At 37.9% G+C, this 18,983-nt stretch overlaps 1 protein-coding gene across 4 annotated transcripts; it reads left to right on the top strand.

Annotated features, from left to right (window-relative positions):
• Positions 1-1,413: 1,413 nt before the first annotated feature.
• LOC102412304 (C-type lectin domain family 4 member A) lies at positions 1,414-14,450 on the top strand. 4 transcript variants are annotated; one of them, XM_006067724.4, is made up of 7 exons: positions 1,414-1,544; positions 1,832-1,964; positions 5,897-6,010; positions 8,827-8,928; positions 11,437-11,588; positions 12,699-12,823; positions 13,887-14,450. In XM_006067724.4, exons 2-7 carry the CDS (start codon positions 1,886-1,888, stop codon positions 14,026-14,028), a joined length of 714 nt encoding a protein of 237 aa, XP_006067786.4. In that variant the 5' UTR covers positions 1,414-1,544; positions 1,832-1,885; the 3' UTR covers positions 14,029-14,450. The 4 variants fall into 4 exon arrangements, with proteins under 4 accessions (XP_006067786.4, XP_025138939.3, XP_006067787.4 ...); XM_025283154.3 differs by having other exon boundaries at positions 1,445-1,507; XM_045165284.1 differs by lacking the exon at positions 1,414-1,544 and having other exon boundaries at positions 1,618-1,964.
• The last annotated feature ends 4,533 nt before the right edge of the window (positions 14,451-18,983 follow it).

The raw sequence follows: 18,983 nt of genomic DNA, 5'->3' as shown, positions 1-18,983 counted from the left end.
CTCCCTTGGATGGCAAGGAGGTCAAACCAGTCAATCCTAATGGAAATCAACCCTGAATATTCATTGGAAGGACTGATGCTGAAGCTGAAGCTCCAATACTTTGGCCACCTTATACATAGAGCTGACTCATTGGAGAAGACCCTGATGCTGGGAAAAGATTGAAGGCAGGAGGAGAAGGAGGCGACAGAAAATGAAATGGTTGGATGGCATCACCGAATTAATGGACATGAATTTGAGCACACTCCAGGAGATGGTGAAGAATGGGGAAGCCTGGCATGTTGCAGTCCATGGGGTCGCAAAGAGTTGGACATGACTTAGTGACTGAACAACAACATTGATCAAATAAGTAAGGAGAATTGAAGCAGTTTTCTTACTGTCACAGAGGGAGTTAGAGATGCAGAAAGAGAAAAAGATAGAATGAACTCTTTGTGTAGGATTGGGATTAGAGAGGTTAGTGTGAACTCATGGTTTTCAATATATTTAGACATAGAAATAAATACAGAGATAAATGCTTGTGGGGTGTGTGTGTATGTGTGTGTGTATGTATGTATGTGTTATGCAGGGGAGAGAGGAATTAGGTGGGGAGACTAAAAGAAGGTGAATCAGTGGAATTCCCTGGCAGTCCAGTGGTTAAGAGTCTGTACCTCACTGCTGGGCTCTGGTGGGGGAACTAAAATCCTGTAAGCTGGGTGGTTCACCAAAAACCGGAAAAAGAAAAAAAAATAAAATGGAGACTCATTTGGGGAGAGCTGAATCTTGGGTGTGAGCTGGGAGCATGTCTGCAAAAAGATTCTGCATGAAGGATTTAATTTTGGGGGTGCTTTCCTCTTGGCTTATATGTAGTGCTTAGTTCCTCCTCTAAACTGTGAATCCATTAAATTATCCTAATTTGTTAAAGGCTCCTGTATACCCATAAGCCTTTTGCTGTTGTGTCCTGGGGATGAAAGAAAGAAGGACGCCCTTCTCCTCTAGCATCCAGTAGGGAGCTGCTCTCAGGAGCTGCTGGGGGCACTTAAGCAGAATGCATGCGGAGGCATGATGGACTTAATCAAGAACAGGGACGAGCAGAGAACACAGGAGAGCAACTTCTGAAGGCACATAATCTACACTTTGACTTCCCACTGCATTAGAGGACTCTGACTTTTGAAAGAATCTGGGGAGTCTGGCAAGAAAGTTGTTCTGTCAGTTGGAATGTAGTCCCCAAAGTTGCCTGATCAACCCCAGAAGATGAGGAGAATGCAAACATGAATGAGTATATACTCAGGTTGGTGGATCTACAAATGATTTTCTTTGCAGGTGAAAGTGAAAGTGAAGTCGCTCAGTCGTGTCCGACTCTTTGCGACCTCATGGACTATAGCCTATCAGGCTCCTGCGTCCATGGGATTTTCCAGGCAAGAGTGCTGGAGTGGATTGCCATTTCCTTCTCCAGGGGATCTTCCTGACCCAGGAATCGAACCCGGGTCTCCCGCATTGCAGGCAGATGCTTTACCGTCTGAACCATTTGCAGGTAGATGCTCACAAATGCTTTAATTTCATCCTTTCTGGTAAGCTCACTGTTATTAGGGAGAATGTCTCTGCTTTGTTCCCCTTTTCCTTTCCTTCCTATTTCTCTCCCCTACCCTTTGACTTCCTACTTCTATTGCTATTTGCTCGCGCAATATTTAAAGGTATAATTCACATTGTGCCTGTCTTGGAGTTTGGACCCCTGAGGTTTTTAATTTTCATGAAATTCTTCTCAAGTTTTTTGTGGTTGCTTGTCTAGGGTCTCTGTTCTCAGCTAGTTGTGTGATAGGAAGTATAAGTTACCACCGTGCTTGCATTTCATTTTAAGTGGTTTTAAGGAAGAGACGGATAGGATTCTTTGACAAGAACAGAAGATCGCAGCATGACTTCAGAGGTCACTTATGCTGAAGTGAAGTTTAATAAACCCAAGTCCTCAGGCACCGAATCAGAGCCTCCTGCAGGTAAGACTCGCTTTCCAATGGTCAGAGTGAATGATGGGATGAAGGGTGAAGAGAGAATACTATAAATAAAGCCTAGGGAATGTTGGTTGCTGGTTCTCTGGCCATGGTTGGGAAACACAGGATTCTCAGATCGAGTTGCCTGAAAAGCATTAAGGGATGGTACAGGAATGCCACGACAAAACTGAGGTGTGAGAAATCCACTATGGACCTGAGTTAAAGAGAATGGTAATGAAGCTGAGAAGTTCTTGTGTGCTTTCTGAGGTGAACTAAGACTGCAGTGTAGACAGTGGGTTCAGGTCTTGAAACCATCAGTCCAGATGCAGGGGCTAATGATGAATTGGTGGGTTTTGTTTCTCAATCAGTCACGGGAGAAGAGTTTGAGTGCAGAGTGTTGGAGTGTATTGGTTAGTATCAGACTAACATGGAACAAACCACTGCAGATGAAAGCCTAGAAAGTTTTATACAGAAAGTCTCTTATGTTTTGAGGGCGGTTGCTCTGCAATCAGAAAATCCATTGCACGCTGTATCTGAGATGGATTCAGTGAGGTTTGGAAGTAAATAAAAGGTAATTTGGGTGGCATGTATGATATCTTAGATACAGAACAAAAGAGGAAAAAAACCGTGGAGACTATGAGAAGCTGTGAGAGGGAAGTTATGATTGCTTATGTTTTCCAAAATTCTGTGGAAACATGGAAAATGCTCAGGAAACTGTTTTTTTCCCCCTAGAAAATTTATAGGGACTTCCCTGGTGGTCCAGTAGTTAAGACTCTGTACTCCCAATGCACAAGTTCAATCCCTGGTCAGGGAATTAAGATTCCTCATGCTGCCAGGCACAGCCAAAATAAATAAATAAATAAATACTTGATAACCTTTAAAAAATAAATACAAATTAAAAAAATTTATATAACTTTGTTATTATATGCTGCAATGTTCATAGAAAAAAATAAAAAACCAGAGATACACACAAATTTATTTATTTTTTAAATTTTTATTAGTTTAGTTGTTTTACAGTGTTGTTTCTGCTGTACAGCAAAGTGAATCAGTTACACATGTACATATATCCTCTCTTTTAGATTCTTTTCCCATATAGGTCATTACAGAGTATTGAATAGAGTTCCCTGTGCTGCACAATATGTTCTCATTAGTTATCTATTTTATACATAGTAGAGTGTATATGTCAATTCCAATCTCTGAATTCATCCCACCTCCTTTTTTCCCTGTCTTGGTGTCTGTACATTTGTTCTCTACATCAGTGTCTCTATTTCTGCTTTGCAAATAGATTCATCTGTACTATTTTTCTAGATTTCACATATATGCATTAATATATGATACTCGTTTTTCTCTTTCTGACTTATTTCACTCTCTTTGACAGTCTCTCGGTCCACACACAAATTTAAATTGCTGTATTTATTCTTACTATCTAGAAATAACTTTAATTTACATTTTGTGTACATCCTTCAAAATATAAATATACATCAATGTGCATATGTGTTTTTCTAAAAATGAGATCATAGTATACATTATTGCAGGTTTTACCCCCACTTAGCAATATATTATAACTTTGAGAAAATAATTCTTTTTTTCAATTGAGATATGACTGACAAAATTATATTAGTTTCAGATGTATAAGCACAATGGTTTGATTTTTATGTATATTGCAAAATGATCATCACAATGTCTAATTAACATCTGTCACCATACATAGTTTCACAGTTTTTTTTCTTGTGATGAAGGCTTTTAAGATGTACTCTTCAGTTCAGTTCAGTCGCTCAGTTGTGTCTGACTCTTTGCGACCCCATGAATCGCAGAACGTCAGGCCTCCCTGTCCATCACCAACTCCTGGAGTTTATCACCAACTCCTGGAGTTTACTCAAACTCATGTCCATCGGGTCGGTGATGCCATCCAGCCATCTCATCCTCTGTCGTCCCCTTCTCCTCTTGCCCCCAATCCCTCCCAGCAACAGAGTCTTTTCCAATGAGTCAACTCTTTGCATGAGGTGGCCAAAGTCCTGGAGTTTCAGCTTTAGCATCAGTCCTTCCAATGAACACCCAGGACTGATCTCCTTTAGGATGGACTGGTTGGATCTCCTTGCAGTTCAAGGGACTCTCAAGAGTCTTCTCCAACACCACAGCTCAAAAGCATCAATTCTTCGGCGCTCAGCTTTCTTCACAGTCCAAATTTCACATCCATACATGACCACTGGAAAAACCATAGCCTTGACTAGACAGACCTTTGTTGGCAAAGTAATGTCTCTGCTTTTGAATATGTTATCTAGGTTGGTCATAACTTTCCTTCCAAGGAGTAAGCATCTTTTAATTTCATGGCTGCAGTCACCATCTGCAGTGATTTTGGAGCCCCCCAAAATAAAGCCTGACACTGTTTTTACTGTTTCCCCATCTATTTGCCATGAAGTGATGGGACCAGATGCCATGATCTTCGTTTTCTGAATGTTGAGCTTTAAGCCAATTTTTTCACTTAGCTATCTTCAAATAAGCAGTATTTTATATATGTATATTTTAACCTATAGTATTATTAATTATAGTCATTATACTGTACCTTATATCCCAGGACTTATTTATTTTGTAACTGGAAATTTGTACCTCTTGACCCCCTTCACCCATTTTGCTGACCTCATCACCCCTCACCTCCGGCAACCACCATTCTGTTCTCTGTATCTATGAGTTATTATTATCTTTTAAAGATTACCCAGATAAGTGAGATCATATGGTATTTGTCTTTCTCTTTCTTGCTTATTTCACTTAGCATAATGCCCTCAAGGTCCATCCTGAAGGCAGGATTTCCTTATTTTTTATGAGTGAATAATACTCATTCCATACAGTTGTCACATTTCCTTTATCCATTCGCCTATCAAGGGACACTTGATAAAATAATTCTCAACCATGAAATGGTGACTAAAAATGTCTGATTTTTTAACACAACATTGTAACTCAACTATACCTCCATAAAAAATAAAGTTAAAAAGCAGTCTGGCTGAGTAATATTCCACTGTGTACATGTACCACAACTTCTTCATCCATTCATCTGTCAATGGACATCTGGATTGCTTCCATGTCCTAGCTATTGTAAATAGTGCTGTGATTAACAGTGTGGTGTTTATATGGCAGAAGCCAACACAGTGTTGTAAAGCAATCATTCTACAATTAAAAATAAATTAATAAATTTAATAAAACAGTCTGATTTTATTTTAAGGATGTGATGAGGGACAGTTATAAAGCATTATCTGCTATGGCATTATGTAAAGTAGTTAAAGTTAGAAATAATCTGGAAGATTATTTAAATATATAATGAAATGCTATGCAACCACAATACAGTGGGTAAAAGAAGAAAATATGGTGATACAGTATATAAGAAAATAGTAGGTCAGAACCCAATATATATGGTATGTCAGTCATGTGGCAAAATGTGCATGCATGTATATACACTTAAAAAATTGCTGGAAGAATGTATACCAAAATATTAACAGTTATCCTCAATGGGTTTCCCTGGTGGCTCAGACAGTAAAGAATTTGCCTGCAGTGCAGGAGACCCAGGTTTTATCCTGGGTCAGGAAAATCCCTTGGAGAAGGGAATGGCTACCCACTCCAGTATTTTTGCCTGGAGAATTCCATGGACAGAGAAGCCTGGCAGGATACAGCCCATGGGGTTGCAAAGAGTTGGACATGAATGAGCGACTAACACTTTTACTTTCATCCTCAATGGTAGGAATTTGTGCTTTTATGTATTTTCTAGCTTTTCTACAATGAACATTACTATTTCCTTTGTAGCTTCATATTTGAAATAATGTCATGTAATAGTAATAGTGTATTATACAAGAAAAGGGAGAGGAGGAAGAGAAGGAGCAAGAGGAAGTCAAGATCAGAATTTATTATTCATGATAATAATAATTTGATTAATTTGATTCTTTCTTCAGCTCCCAAAGAGACCAAACTTCACCAAAGTGGCCATAGTTTTTCCAAGCTACTTCTTACCTCATTGCTGATACTTCTGCTACTATTAGCAATCTCATTTTTGATCGCTTTTATCTGTAAGTATCCAGATGGATCTATAAGAAATGTCTGCCTGACTTGAAGAGATGGCATCAAATAAACAGATAAACTATGAGTTTATTCGGAAATCTGGGAAAGAAGTCTTCTCTGGGGGAAGACATAGATAGTGGGAATTCATTGTGAGCTTGGTTCTTTATTTGCATTTAGTCACTCTTTTATAGAAATAATGGCATTCTCTCTATTTAGAGAAATTGAAAGAAGAGTATATGTGTGTACATGTTTCTGTTTTGCAGAATTAAATCTATAGGGCACCATTTCTACACTAGACAGTTATTTACGTGAGACCAAATCTGTATTTTCTTAGTAGTGTTTATAAGGCTATGCCTGTTGAGGACATAGACACATATTTTGGGACGAGCAGATGGACAAGAAGGAAATGGAAGAAATCTCCCAGGAAAATAGTCTACTGAATTTTCATCTTAATTATTTTTGTCTTTCTCAAGACTGCACGAGCTCTTAAAATCCATTTGACAAATAGGTAGATTTCTGCCTATCAAGAACTCATCAAGTTTTTTAAAATCATAAAACTAGTATAAGTTTGGGTAGATACTTTATTCATTCATTTGGTCATTCAATAAGCAACAGTGGCCATCTAGTCTATGTCAGGCACTGTGCCAGATAGAGACAGCAGAGTTGTAGCCCTTGGTTTTGAGAAGTTTGCAGGATGATGGCAACTGATTGAATGAACCAGTGTTTATAACAACGTCTGGTAAACGTTCTGTGAGTAAGAAGCACAGGAAGCTGAGATAGGCTTCCTGGAGGAGGTGACATCTATACCTGTGTGGACTAAGCATGACAGATGTGGGACAGCTTGAAAAAATTTGGAAAAATATGTTAAATGACTGTGACATATGGTGCTAAGTGAACTGTGAGGTTGCAGATGGGAGAAACAAGCAGGGTTCAGATCATGAAAAGTGTCCTGTACAATTCTAAAGAGCGGATTTCCTCTTGCCCTCCTGCAGATTATTTTATCAATTATCTTCTGTTATTTAATAAACCAGTCTAAAACTTGGTGGATTAAAACAAAATGTTTTTAGCTCATGATTCTGTGGTTTGTCAATTTGAACTGGGCTCAGCTAAGCCGTTTCATTGGTCCTGGCTAAAGTCATTCATGCATACATAGTCAAGTATCAGCTGCAGGTAACCCAGTTTCTGAGGAAGAGGATGTAAACTGGAATGATGTGGACAAATTGGTTCCACTTCTTTATAATTCATCAGGTGAGCTTGAGCTTGTTGATATGGCAACATGTAGGCTTGCAGAGTGAGAGCTGCTGCTGCTGCTGCTAAGTCGCTTCAGTCGTGTCCGACTCAGCGCGACCCCATAGACGGCAGCCCACCAGGCTCCCCCATCCCTGGGATTCTCCAGGCAAGAACACTGGAGTGGGTTGCCATTTCCTTCTCCAATGCATGCAAGTGAAAAGTGAAAGTGAAGCCGCTCAGTCGTGTCCGACTCTTAGCGACCCCATGGACTGCAGCCCACCAGGCTCCTCCATCCATGGGATTTTCCAGGCAAGAGTGAGAGCAGCTGTGAGCAAAGCCTCTTGAAGCCTTAGCTTGAAAGAATCCTAAAGGAAATCAACCCTGAATATTCACTGGAAGGACTCATGCTGAAGCTGAAGCTCCAATACTTTGGCCATGATGCGAAGAACCAACTCATTGGAAAAGACTGATGCTGGGAAAGATTGAAGGCAAAAGGAGAAGACGGCAGAGGATGATATGGTTAGATAGCATCACTGACTCAATGGACATAAATTTGAGCAAACTCCAGGAGATAGTGAAGGACAGAGGAGCCTGGCGTGCTGCAGTCCACGGGGTCGCAAAGGGTCAGACATGACTTAGCAACTAAACAACAACAACAGACAGAGTTGCTTTTGTACATTTTGTTGGCTGAAGGAAGTCTTAGAGTCAGTCCAGTTTCAAGTGGTGAATAAATAGACCCCACTTGTTGACTGGAAAAACTAAGAAGTTATATTGCAAAGGGGTGTGGGTACAGGGAGAGTTGAAAATTGTGGCCATTTCTGCAATGTGTCACAGTCATGGAGAACCATTATGGAATTTTAAGCAAGGAAGTGATATAACTAAATTTGATTTATAGGAATACGCTTTTGGTGGAGATGTGTAAAATGGATATATGAGGAGAGAATTGAAAGCAAAGAGAATAACCAGAAAGACAGTTCATTGTCCAATTGAGAAATAGTGAGAATCTGATTTAAGGTAGCGAAGAAGGAGAAGGGGAATACCTTTGAATGATAATAAGGAGGTAGAATCAAGGAGGTGGGGGCTTGATGAATATTTAGATCTGTGTGTTGGCCTGCTGAGGAATAAGAACCAATTGGGAAGTTGCTCTGTATTTAACATGGATAACCAACAGGGACAGTACTGTAGAGGACAGGGAACTCTGCTCAATATTCTGTAATACACTAAATGAGAAAAGGATTTGAAAAAGAATAGATACGTGTCTGTATAACTGAGGCACTGCTGCATCTCTGAAACTAACATAACATTGTTAATCAACTCTACAGCAATATAAAATAAAAATCTAAAAAAAAATATTGCATTTTATCTAGACATCTGTTTTATCTGACGTTAGTGTAGCCACTCTAGCCTTCTTTACTTTCATTCGGTGTTTAAGTGTGAAGTTCATTTCCTATACGCATAGAATTGAGTACATATTTGAGTCTTATTTCTCTATTCAGACAACTTCTTTCTTTTAATTAAAATGTTTATATGATTAGGAAAAAGAATGAAGCTATAATGCTACCAGGAAAACGAATGATTTTATTCTCTTTTTCAGTTTTTTTTCAAAAATGTTCTTATGTTCATAAAGAAGAAAAGGCTACAAGAGAACTCACTCACACAGAATTGGAATGTGTGAAAGAAAATTCAACCCTAGAAGGTAAAAATTAATGTGCCTATAATTCAGTTATTGACAGTACTGTGTCCTAGGTCAGTATTTCCAATACTAAGAAATTGAGTCTTATGAACATTTTAAGTTTTAAGTATACAACTACTTAGGGCCTAAAATTTTTATAATATGCATATCTTTAATTCATTTGTGCAAAGAAATAGTCTTAATTATGAAAAAGATTACATTGCTTTTCGGTTTCTTCAGTCTTTGCTTCTTTCTGAACTTTCTGTGCATACTTGCTCTTTTACTCACATACTGGTTAAAACTTATTTGGTCAAGAGAGATTTAATTCATATATGTTTTAAGAAATCATATTTTATGTACATAAAACATTTTTGGGAGAATACATAAAATACTCTGCTTTAAAAATTTCCATTTTTTTTTAATCCCAAACCTAAACTCTGTTAGCAGTTCTATGGTTTTGCTTCACTTTTTAATGGTCTGTTGTTAGATACGTACGGTTTAAGGATTGTTATGGTTTCTTGGGGGAAACCCAAGAAATCTATTTTATACATAGTGTCAATAGTGTCGGGGCTTCCCTGCTAGCTCAGTGGTACAGAATTTGCCTGCCAATACAAGAGATTTGAGCTTGATCCCTGGTTCAGGAAGATGCCCTGGAGAGGGAAATGGCAACCCATTCCAGTATTCTCTCCCAGAGAACCCCATGGATGGGGGAGCCTGGCGTGCTACAGTCCATGCTGCTGCAAAGAGCCATGATTTCGTGACTGAACAACAACAACAGCAATAACATGGCTTCTTGGAGAACTGAACAAGAAAAAATTCCCTTTATCCTTATTCTATGTCCACCTTAACTCTGAAATCTTTCCTTGCTCTGAAGTATATATACTGATTATACTATATATATATATCTATTGATATATATATAGTACATATATAGTATATATATATACTATATATATTTGCTGATATATATATAGCTACTCCCTGCTTTGTGTGGTCTAGTATTAGTATGGTACACTTTTATCCATTTTTTTAAAGATTAAATACTAATATGTTTCAGTCTTTTTTTCCATTTGAGATATCTTTCCACTTATCAAATTATTTCTAACTGAAAAACTGGTTCTGCCTGGTGATGGGGAGGGGGTGGATCTGGCTGCTCTTCTGATACAACCCAGAGATACAGCCCATCTCAAGTTTGTGTTCATAACAGGCTCCTGGCAGATGGCACTGCTCTCTGGAAATTACGAATGGAAACAACAAATCATGATAGCGTGTGTCTCACCAACAGAAATCACAGTCATTTACAGATTACATTGCAGTTGCAGGCATCATGAAATATTTTTTTCTCTTTTAAACTAATTTTTATTGTATTATAGTTGCTTTAAAATGTTGTGATAGCTTCTGCTTAGCAAAATGAATCAGCAATACATACATAAATACTCTACCCTCTTGGGTTTCTCTCTCATTTACAACACCAGAGTGCATTAAAGTAGAGTTCCCTGTGCTGTATAGAAGGTTCTTATTAGTTATCTATTTCGCACATAGTATCAATAGTGTCGGGGCTTCCCTGGTGGCTCAGTGGTAAAGCATCTGCCTGCCAGTGCAGGAGACTGTGCAACAGCAGTTCAATCAATGACAACAACCTTGTGGAACTCCAGGATGTAAAACTCGAGGAAGTGTTGGTGCCTCTACATTGCCTGGGTCACCCTGGACTTTTGATCTCTTAGAGTTGTCCACACTGTACTTCCAGCAATCCCACAATTACAGTTTTGGTTTCTCTACCCTGGGACTGGCTCCCAAAGAGGTTTCTGCTCCAATATATTGTGATTCTCTGTATTGCCTTTGTGTCTCTCCAGATCTGGGAGCGATGGTTTGCTCTGTGTATGAAAAGTTGCTGGTTTTCAGTTTGTTCAGCTTTTCACTTGTTAGAATTACTTGCTCAGTTGAGTAATATCTACTATTCTTTTAATTCATTGATATTTCTGTCTTCTTTATTCTGCTGTTGAGCCCATCTACTGTGTTTTTAATTTGGTTATTATGTTTTCCAACTATTCCGCTTGATTCTCTTTTATATCTTTAATTTGTTTGCTGAATTATCTATTTCTTTGCTGAGGCTTCCTATTTTTTCATATGGTTCAAACATTTGTACTTACTTGTTGAAGCATCTTTCCATGGCTTTTAAAAAATCTTTGCCAGATAACTTCAGTATTTCTCTTATCTTGGTATTGGCATATATATATATATTTTTAAGCTAATTTTGTGGTTCTTGGTATGATAAATAATTTTCCATTGAAACCTGAGTATTTCTGTGTTATGTTCTGAGGATCTTCTTTAAATTTCTGTTTTAGCTGATTTTTCTGGATACGACACAGGCAAAAGAAAGGGGGTCTGATGTAGGCAGACTTGACCTCCTTGACACCTGACAAGAGTCCTGTTTTCCATGTAGTCTCCTCTGGTCCTTAATTTTTTATAATTTATACACTTTAAAAATTACTTTTAATATATTGCACTAATATAGCCTTCTTCTCAATACAGGGAAAGACTGGAGCTGCTGCCCAAAGAGATGGGGGCCATTTAGTTCTAACTGCTACTTTATTTCTAATGGAGCTAAGTCTTGGAATGATAGTGAGAAGGAATGCTTGAGAATGAATTCTCACCTGCTGGTGATCAACACCAAAGCCGAGCAGGTATTACTAGTTTCTAATTGATAATAGAGTCAAGAGTGTTGCCTGGCTTTTTAACATCTCTCTTAGTTAAGAAGGAGACTTTTATTGTCTTAGAATATTGATGCTGTGTCTGAAGGCTTAAGAAAATAAATAGCAAAGGCTATCTAAGATTTTACATTCCATGACTTTTTTCTTCTTCTATAAAACTAACCTCTGCCCCAAATAAATTGTGGCATTGAAAATATACTACATAGGGGTTAAGTGGAAGGCTGAAAATATTTCAGCCTGAAATATGATTTCTTTTATTTCAAATAATAAATATTATTAATTATCATTGTTGAAATATAAAAAACATAAATGTTTTATAAATTATTAACTATATAACAGGGAAGGGGAATTACGTCCAACTGGGAAATGAAGTTCAATCATGAAGAGTCACAATCAATGATCAGAAATGACCACTAACCATCTGATGTTGTTAAAAGGAAAGTTGTTTAATTTGCAAAATTTTTCTCATGTACAACTTTGAAGAATATCCTCTTTTAGGGAAGAAATGAAGGGAATTGAGTCTGAGATGAGAGTTCATTATGATTGTGAATAGAAATTGCCTCCATATGTATTGAACATGGCTATGTTCTGAATGTTTGTGTCCTGTCGCCCCAATCCATATGTTGAAATTCTAACCTCCAAAGATGATTGTATTAGGAAGTATAGATTTGGGGAGCTGCATAGGTCATGAGGGTGAAGCCTCTGTGGATGGGATTAATGTTTTTAAAAAAGAGATTCTACAGAGCAACTTCTCCTTCTACATGCGTGAATGCACACAATGAGAAAACGGGAATCACTATCTTACCTCGTGGTACCCTGACCTGGGATTTCTAGCCTTCAGAACTGTGAGAAACAAATTTCTGTCACTTATAAGCAATCCATCCTGAACAGACTAAGACCAACTTCAGGCTCATAAGTGATATCTTTGATTCTATTCTGCTCTGCCAGAAAAAAACCAAGGCTCCTTTGCAGGGCCCCCATGTGGTTCATTATGAATTTTCTTTTTCTTCTCTGTAAAGCCTATGGAACTCAATTCAATCTGACTATTCTAAGGGCTATAACTCCTTTCTTTTATTCGTTTAGGATTTCATCACCCAGAGACTGAGAACTGACTTTGCTTATTATGTGGGCCTGTCAGACAGGACATTGACAACGGGAGAAAGACACTGGCAGTGGGTTGATCAGACACCATACAACAAAAGTGCCACGTGAGTACAGAATTCAATAAAGAAACCCAGGTTCTCCATTCTACAGGGATTTTAGGGTGTTCCATTGATCAGCTATTAAAATATAAAATAGCTCATGCTGTAAACTTGAAACTAACACAACATTGTAAATCAACTATACTTCGAAAAAAGAAAGTATTCACATTCTTTTAATTCTTGGGCATTAGGTTAAATAATTTTCCTTATTATCTCACTCATCAAATAATGCTATGAGGCACACATTATTATTATTCTCACTATAGAGATGAAGAAACTGAGTTTAAAGAATTTAGATAATTCAGTGGTTATCTAGCAGCTGTTACAATGGTCCTCAAACCCAGGTCAGTTTGACATCAAAACTTGTGCTTTCAACCACGACTATTTTTACCTCTAAATATAACAGAAATGTATGTCAATTAAGATCGTGACCAATTATCAAGAATTTAATATCTCTCATACAGAAAATAAGTTAAATTCTGATAGTCTTACATTTATGCAGTTCTTTTGAAACTCTTAAGTATTTTAGTACATTTTAGTACCTTACCACCTTTGACCCTCATATCACTGTGTGAAACATACAGAGATATTAATCTAGTCCCTATGAATCTGTGAAATTAAATTCCTTGTCCAAGGTAACAGGGATAGGAGCAGATTCAGAGATGTTAGCTAGCTCATCAGACTCCAAAAGCAGTGCATTAAAAAAATGAAGTTTACTACATTGATACCTGAGACCCATATGAAGTCTTTTACATCTTTTAAGAGAGTCTGTGGACTAACAATTTCCTGGTAACAGGACGTAAGATAGACAAACAGAAGACAGCCTCTGGAATGTTCTTCGGGAGGGTGCTTAATGCAATAAGATGACACAGTGCTGGGTGATGTAAGAACAATTTTCAAGGAATATATCAGAGATACAGAGGAGGAAAAACTCTGTGAGAAGTGGGAAAGAATGATTTGGGCATATCTGACTTTGACGTCCATGCCTAGCCATCTCCCTTACTGTCTCTTTTCAAAGCACTGCTTAAAGAAATGTTCTCATCCTTTTTCCCCCCTTTCTGGTGCTCAGATTCTGGCATGGAGGTGAACCCAACAATCCTAAAGAGCATTGTGTTATGCTAAATGCTCCTTCAAGAAAATGGGGCTGGAATGATTGTTCTTGTAATGAGTTTCACAAGTTTATTTGCAAGATGATGAAGATCTACTTATAAAATGGAACATTCTCCATGACCATGAGGTTGAATCGGTATCCTACATCATAGAGATAGCTAATATATTCTTGTTATTCATATGTCTTATTTAAGGATCTTAATAGAATTTTCCAGAAGGTTGTGCACACATTCATTCATTCACGAAATTTAAGGGGAGCGAAATTTGCCACTCCCAAATGTTTTTTTGGCATGTGCATTATTTCAAGCTGAAAATATTAGTCAGTGCTAGAACTTTATTTTCCATCTTTTTGTAAATGTCATTCATAGTCTATTTTCTTTCATCTTCTTTTGAGTACCAGCAATTATTTGTATGTTATAGATTTTATGTAAGATTTGTGTCTAAAGAGTGAGATTAAAATGAAGAAGTATCCAGCTGTGTACCAATTAACAGACAGAATTGTGAAAATAATAAAACAGCTGTTTTGGGGTGGCTTATTCTTCAGCAATATGTAACTTAAACACTTTCAAAACAGTTTTGAGCTGAGATTTGCAGAATAATGTAACATATCATAGCACACTGTTTTCTCTAAAAATAGTAGTAGTAATTGAAAAGTGAGAGTAGATTAATTTTACTATTAGTGAATAAAGTGAAAAATTAAAATGTTTATTTTTTATATCATTTTAAACCCTTATTCTTATATAGTAGGCATATTGTATGATATCATAGGTATGTAATTCTTATATAAATAAATGTTCAATATGAAGTGTTTATATACTAAATTTTGTTCAGGATGTATAATAAAAATTGCTCTGAGGTCACTATTCTAGAAAATCAATCTTAAAATTCTGTTTTAAAAAAGTTATTTATTTATCTTCGGCTGCACCGAGTCTTTGTTGCTGTGTGTGGGCGTTCTCTAGTTGAGACCAGCAGGGGCTACTCTGTGTTGTCCTGCACAGGCTCCTCATTGTGGTGCTTTCTCTCGTTGCAGAGCATGAGTTCTAGGGTGCTTGGGCTTCATAGTTGCAGCATGTGGGCTCGGAAGTTGTGGTGCATGGGATTATTGGCCCTGTGGCATGTGAGATCTTCCCAGACCAGGGATCAAATCTGTGTTCCCTGCATTGGCAGATGGATTCTTATCCACTGCACCACCAGGGAAGTCCTTAAAATTCTTGATTAAAATTTAGGTAAATATTCTCTGAGGTTAAAAAAAAAGATAGGTTACAAATGAACTTATTTATGAAAGAAATAAAGTCACAGATGTAGAAAACAAAAGTATGGACATTTAGAGGGAAAAGGAGAGTGGGACGAATTGGGAGATTGGGATTGACATATGCATACTACTAAATATAAAATAGATAATAAGGACCTAGCATACAATACAAGGAACTCTACTCAATACACTGTAATGACCTATATGGGAAAATAATCCAAAAAAGAGTGGATATGTGTATATATATAACTGATTCACTTTGCTGTATACCAGAAATTAACACAATGTTCTAATTCAGCTACTCCAATAAAAACTAATTTAAAGAAGAGATAGACTACATCCAGAACTATTTGAACACTGTGTTTATGTGTTGGTTTATCTGGCAGATATATTTAAGTCTGTAAGTGAAATATGTCTTAGAATTTTAGTCTCTATATTCATCTTTCTAGTGGCTTTAAAAACAACATATAAACAAAAAAAAGTCTACCAACACTTTAGGCTTTTTTGTCACTTCTAAATGGAAGAGGATATAGAAACTGAAATATCCAGTACTGGGAAAAATACTTTTGTCCTTTGGAATTAAAATGATCAACTTGGATGTCTTCTCTGAAGGTGGAAATCTGCTGACACTTGATGACCATTTATGGTCTGTTAAGTGTTAATTTTGCTTAGATGATCTTAAGACTGCAACATCAATTAATCAATCTGTCTTTACCAATATAGAAATCATCAGTGTTTAATTTATATACAGTAAAAAGCTAACATTTTCAGAGTACAGTAGAATAATTTTGACAAAGGCATGCAAACCTGTAGCCACCATGTCAAACAATATAAAGAACCTTTCCATCATTGTGGACTAATTCCTTGTGTCTCTACACGAGAAAAACAGTGATCTGATTTCTATCAACGGTGGATCAGATGGTAAAGAATTTGTCTGAGATGCGAGAGATTCAGGCTCCTCTGTCCATGAAATTCTCCAGGCAAGAATACTAGAGTGGGTAGTCATTCCCTTCTCCAGGGGATCTTCCTGACTCAGGGATTGAACCTGGGTCTCCGACATCACAGACATGGGGTCACAAAGAGTCAGACACAACTGAGTGACTAACACTTTCATTTTCACACATATTTGTTTTGCCAGCTCTAAAATTTCATAAAGGAGCAATAATAAAATATTCTGTTTTGCTTCTACCTCCCTTTGCTCAGTGTTAGTGATATTCATTCATGTTTTGTATTTTTTCAGTTCTACATTCAATTTTACTGTTGAGTCATATTCCATTGTATATAATATATCATAATGTTATCCTTTCTTCTTTTAGTGACAATTGAATCCTTTCTAGGTTTTAGACATTATGAATAAAGCTGCTATAAACATTCATTTATATGACTTTTGTGGTCATGTGTTTTTATTTGTCTTTGATATGTAACTAGGAATGTAATATATTAACCATTCAGTTCAGTTCAGTTCAGTTCAGTCGCTCAGTCGTGTCCGAATCTTTGCGACCCCATGAACTGCAGCATGCCAGGCCTCCCTGTCCATCAACTCTCAGAGTTCATTCAAACTCATGTCCATCGAGTCGGTGATGCCATCTAGCCATCTCATCCTCTGTCGTCCCCTTCTCCTCCTGCCCCCAATCCCTCCCAGCATCAGAGTCTTTTCCAATGAGTCAACTCTTCGCATGAGGTGGCCAAAGTATTGGAGTTTCAGCTTTAGCATCAGTCATTCCAAAGAACACCCAGGACTGGTCTCCTTTAGAATGGACTGGTTGGATCTCCTTGCAGTCCAAGGGACTCTCAAGAGTCTTCTGCAACACCACAGCTCAAAAGCATCAGTTCTTCGGCGCTCAGCTTTCTTCACAGTCCAACTCTTACATCCATACCTGACCACTGGAAAAACCATAGCCTTGACTAGACAAACCTTTGTTGGCAAAGTAATGTCTCTGCTTTTGAATATGCTATCTAGGTTGGTCATGACTTTCCTTCCAAGGAGTAAATGTCTTTTAATTTCATGGCTGCAATCACCATCTGCAGTGATTTTGGAGCCCCCCAAAATAAAGTCTGACACTGTTTCCACTGTCTCCCCATCTATTTCCCATGAAGTGATGGGATCAGATGCCATGATCTTCGTTTTCTGAATGTTGAGCTTTAAGCCAACTTGTTCGCTCTCCTCTTTCACTTTCATCAAGAGGCTTTTTAGTTCCTCTTCACTTTCTGCCCTAAGGGTGGTGTCATCTGCGTATCTGAGGTTATTGATATTTCTCCCGGCAATCTTGATTCCAGCTTGTGCTTCTTCCAGCCCAGCATTTCTCATGATGTACCCTGCATATAAGTTAAATAAGCAGTATTAACCATTACAGTATCATAAAGAGTAGTTGAAATGCCCTAAAAATCCCGTGCCTCACCTATTCATTCCTTTTTCACTTTTGCATGACCCTTGGATACCACTGACCTTTTTATGTTTCTACAGTTTTGCCTTATTTAGATTGTCATATAGTTGGAATCATACATTATGTAGCATTTTAGACTGGCTTATTTCACTTAGCAATATGTATTTAAGATCCTTCCACATCATTTTGTGGCTTGATAGCTCCTTTCTTTCTATCATGGAAAATTTTCATCATGTGGCTGTACCACAGTTTATCTCAGTTCAGTTTAGTTGCTCATTTGTGTCCAACTCTTTGCGACCCCATGGACTGCAGCACCCCAGGCTTCTCTGTCCATCACCAACTCCCGGAGTTTACTCAAACTCATGTCCATTGAGTTGGTGATGCCATCCAACCAGCTCATCCTCTCTTGTCCCTTTCTCCTTTCACCTTCAATCTTTCCCAGCATCAGGGTCTTTTCCATTGAGTCAGTTCTTTGAATCAGGTGGCTAAAGTATTGGAGCTTCAGCTTCAGCATCAGTCCTTCCAATGAATATTCAGGTCTGATTTCCTTTAGGATGGACTGGTTAGATCTCCTTGCAGTCAAAGGGACTCTCAAGAGTCTTCTCCAACACCACAATTCAAAACCATAAATTCTTCAGTGCTCAGCTTTCTTTATCGTCCATCTCTCTCATCCATGCATGACTACTGAAAAAACCATAGTTTTGACTAGACGGACCTTTGTTGGCAAAGTAACGTCTCTGCTTTTGAATATGCTGTCTAGGTTTGTCATAACTTTTCTTCCAAGGAGCAGGCATCTTTTAATTTCATGGCTGCAGTCACCATCTGCAGTAATTTTGAAGCCCCCCCAAATAAAGTCTGTCACTGTTTCCATTGTTTCCCCATCTATTTGCCATGAAGTGATGGGACCAGATGCTGTGATCGTAATTTTCTGAATGTTGAGCTTTAAGCCAACTTGTTCACTCTCCTCTTTCACTTTCATCAAGAGGATCTTTAGTTCCTTTTTGCTTTCTGCCATAGGGATGGTGTCATCTGCGTATCTGAGGTTATTGATATTTCTCCTGGCAATCTTGATTCCAGCTTGTGCTTCATCCAGCCTGGCATTTCGCATGATGTACTCTGCATATAATTTAAATAAGCAGGGTGACAATATACAGCCTTGATGTACTCCTTTCCCAATTTGCAACCAGTCTGTTCCATGTCTGCTTCTAACCATTGCTTCTTGACCTGCATACATATTTCTCAGGTGCAGGTCAGGTGATCTGGTGTTCCCATCTCTTTCAGAATTTTCCAGTTTGTTGTGATCCACACAGTCAAAGGCTTTGGCATAGTCAATAAAGCAGAAGTAGGTGTTTTTCTGGAACTCTCTTACTTTTTCGATGATCCAACAGATATTAGATCCAACAGTTTATCTACTTACCTA

Source organism: Bubalus bubalis, chromosome 4 (genome assembly GCF_019923935.1).
Source record: "Bubalus bubalis isolate 160015118507 breed Murrah chromosome 4, NDDB_SH_1, whole genome shotgun sequence".
In the NCBI taxonomy this organism is placed as follows: Eukaryota; Metazoa; Chordata; class Mammalia; order Artiodactyla; family Bovidae; genus Bubalus; species Bubalus bubalis.
This window is presented reverse-complemented; position numbering and strand designations above follow the sequence as displayed.

Excerpts from the sequence above, each read along its gene's own strand:
- LOC102412304 (XM_006067724.4), top strand. The coding sequence starts at position 1,886 with ATGACTTCAGAGGTCACTTATGCTGAAGTGAAGTTTAATAAACCCAAG. Across the intron at positions 8,929-11,436 it reads AGAAAATTCAACCCTAGAAG|GGAAAGACTGGAGCTGCTGC; the intron begins GTAAAAATTAAT and ends TTCTCAATACAG. Across the intron at positions 11,589-12,698 it reads TCAACACCAAAGCCGAGCAG|GATTTCATCACCCAGAGACT; the intron begins GTATTACTAGTT and ends TTATTCGTTTAG.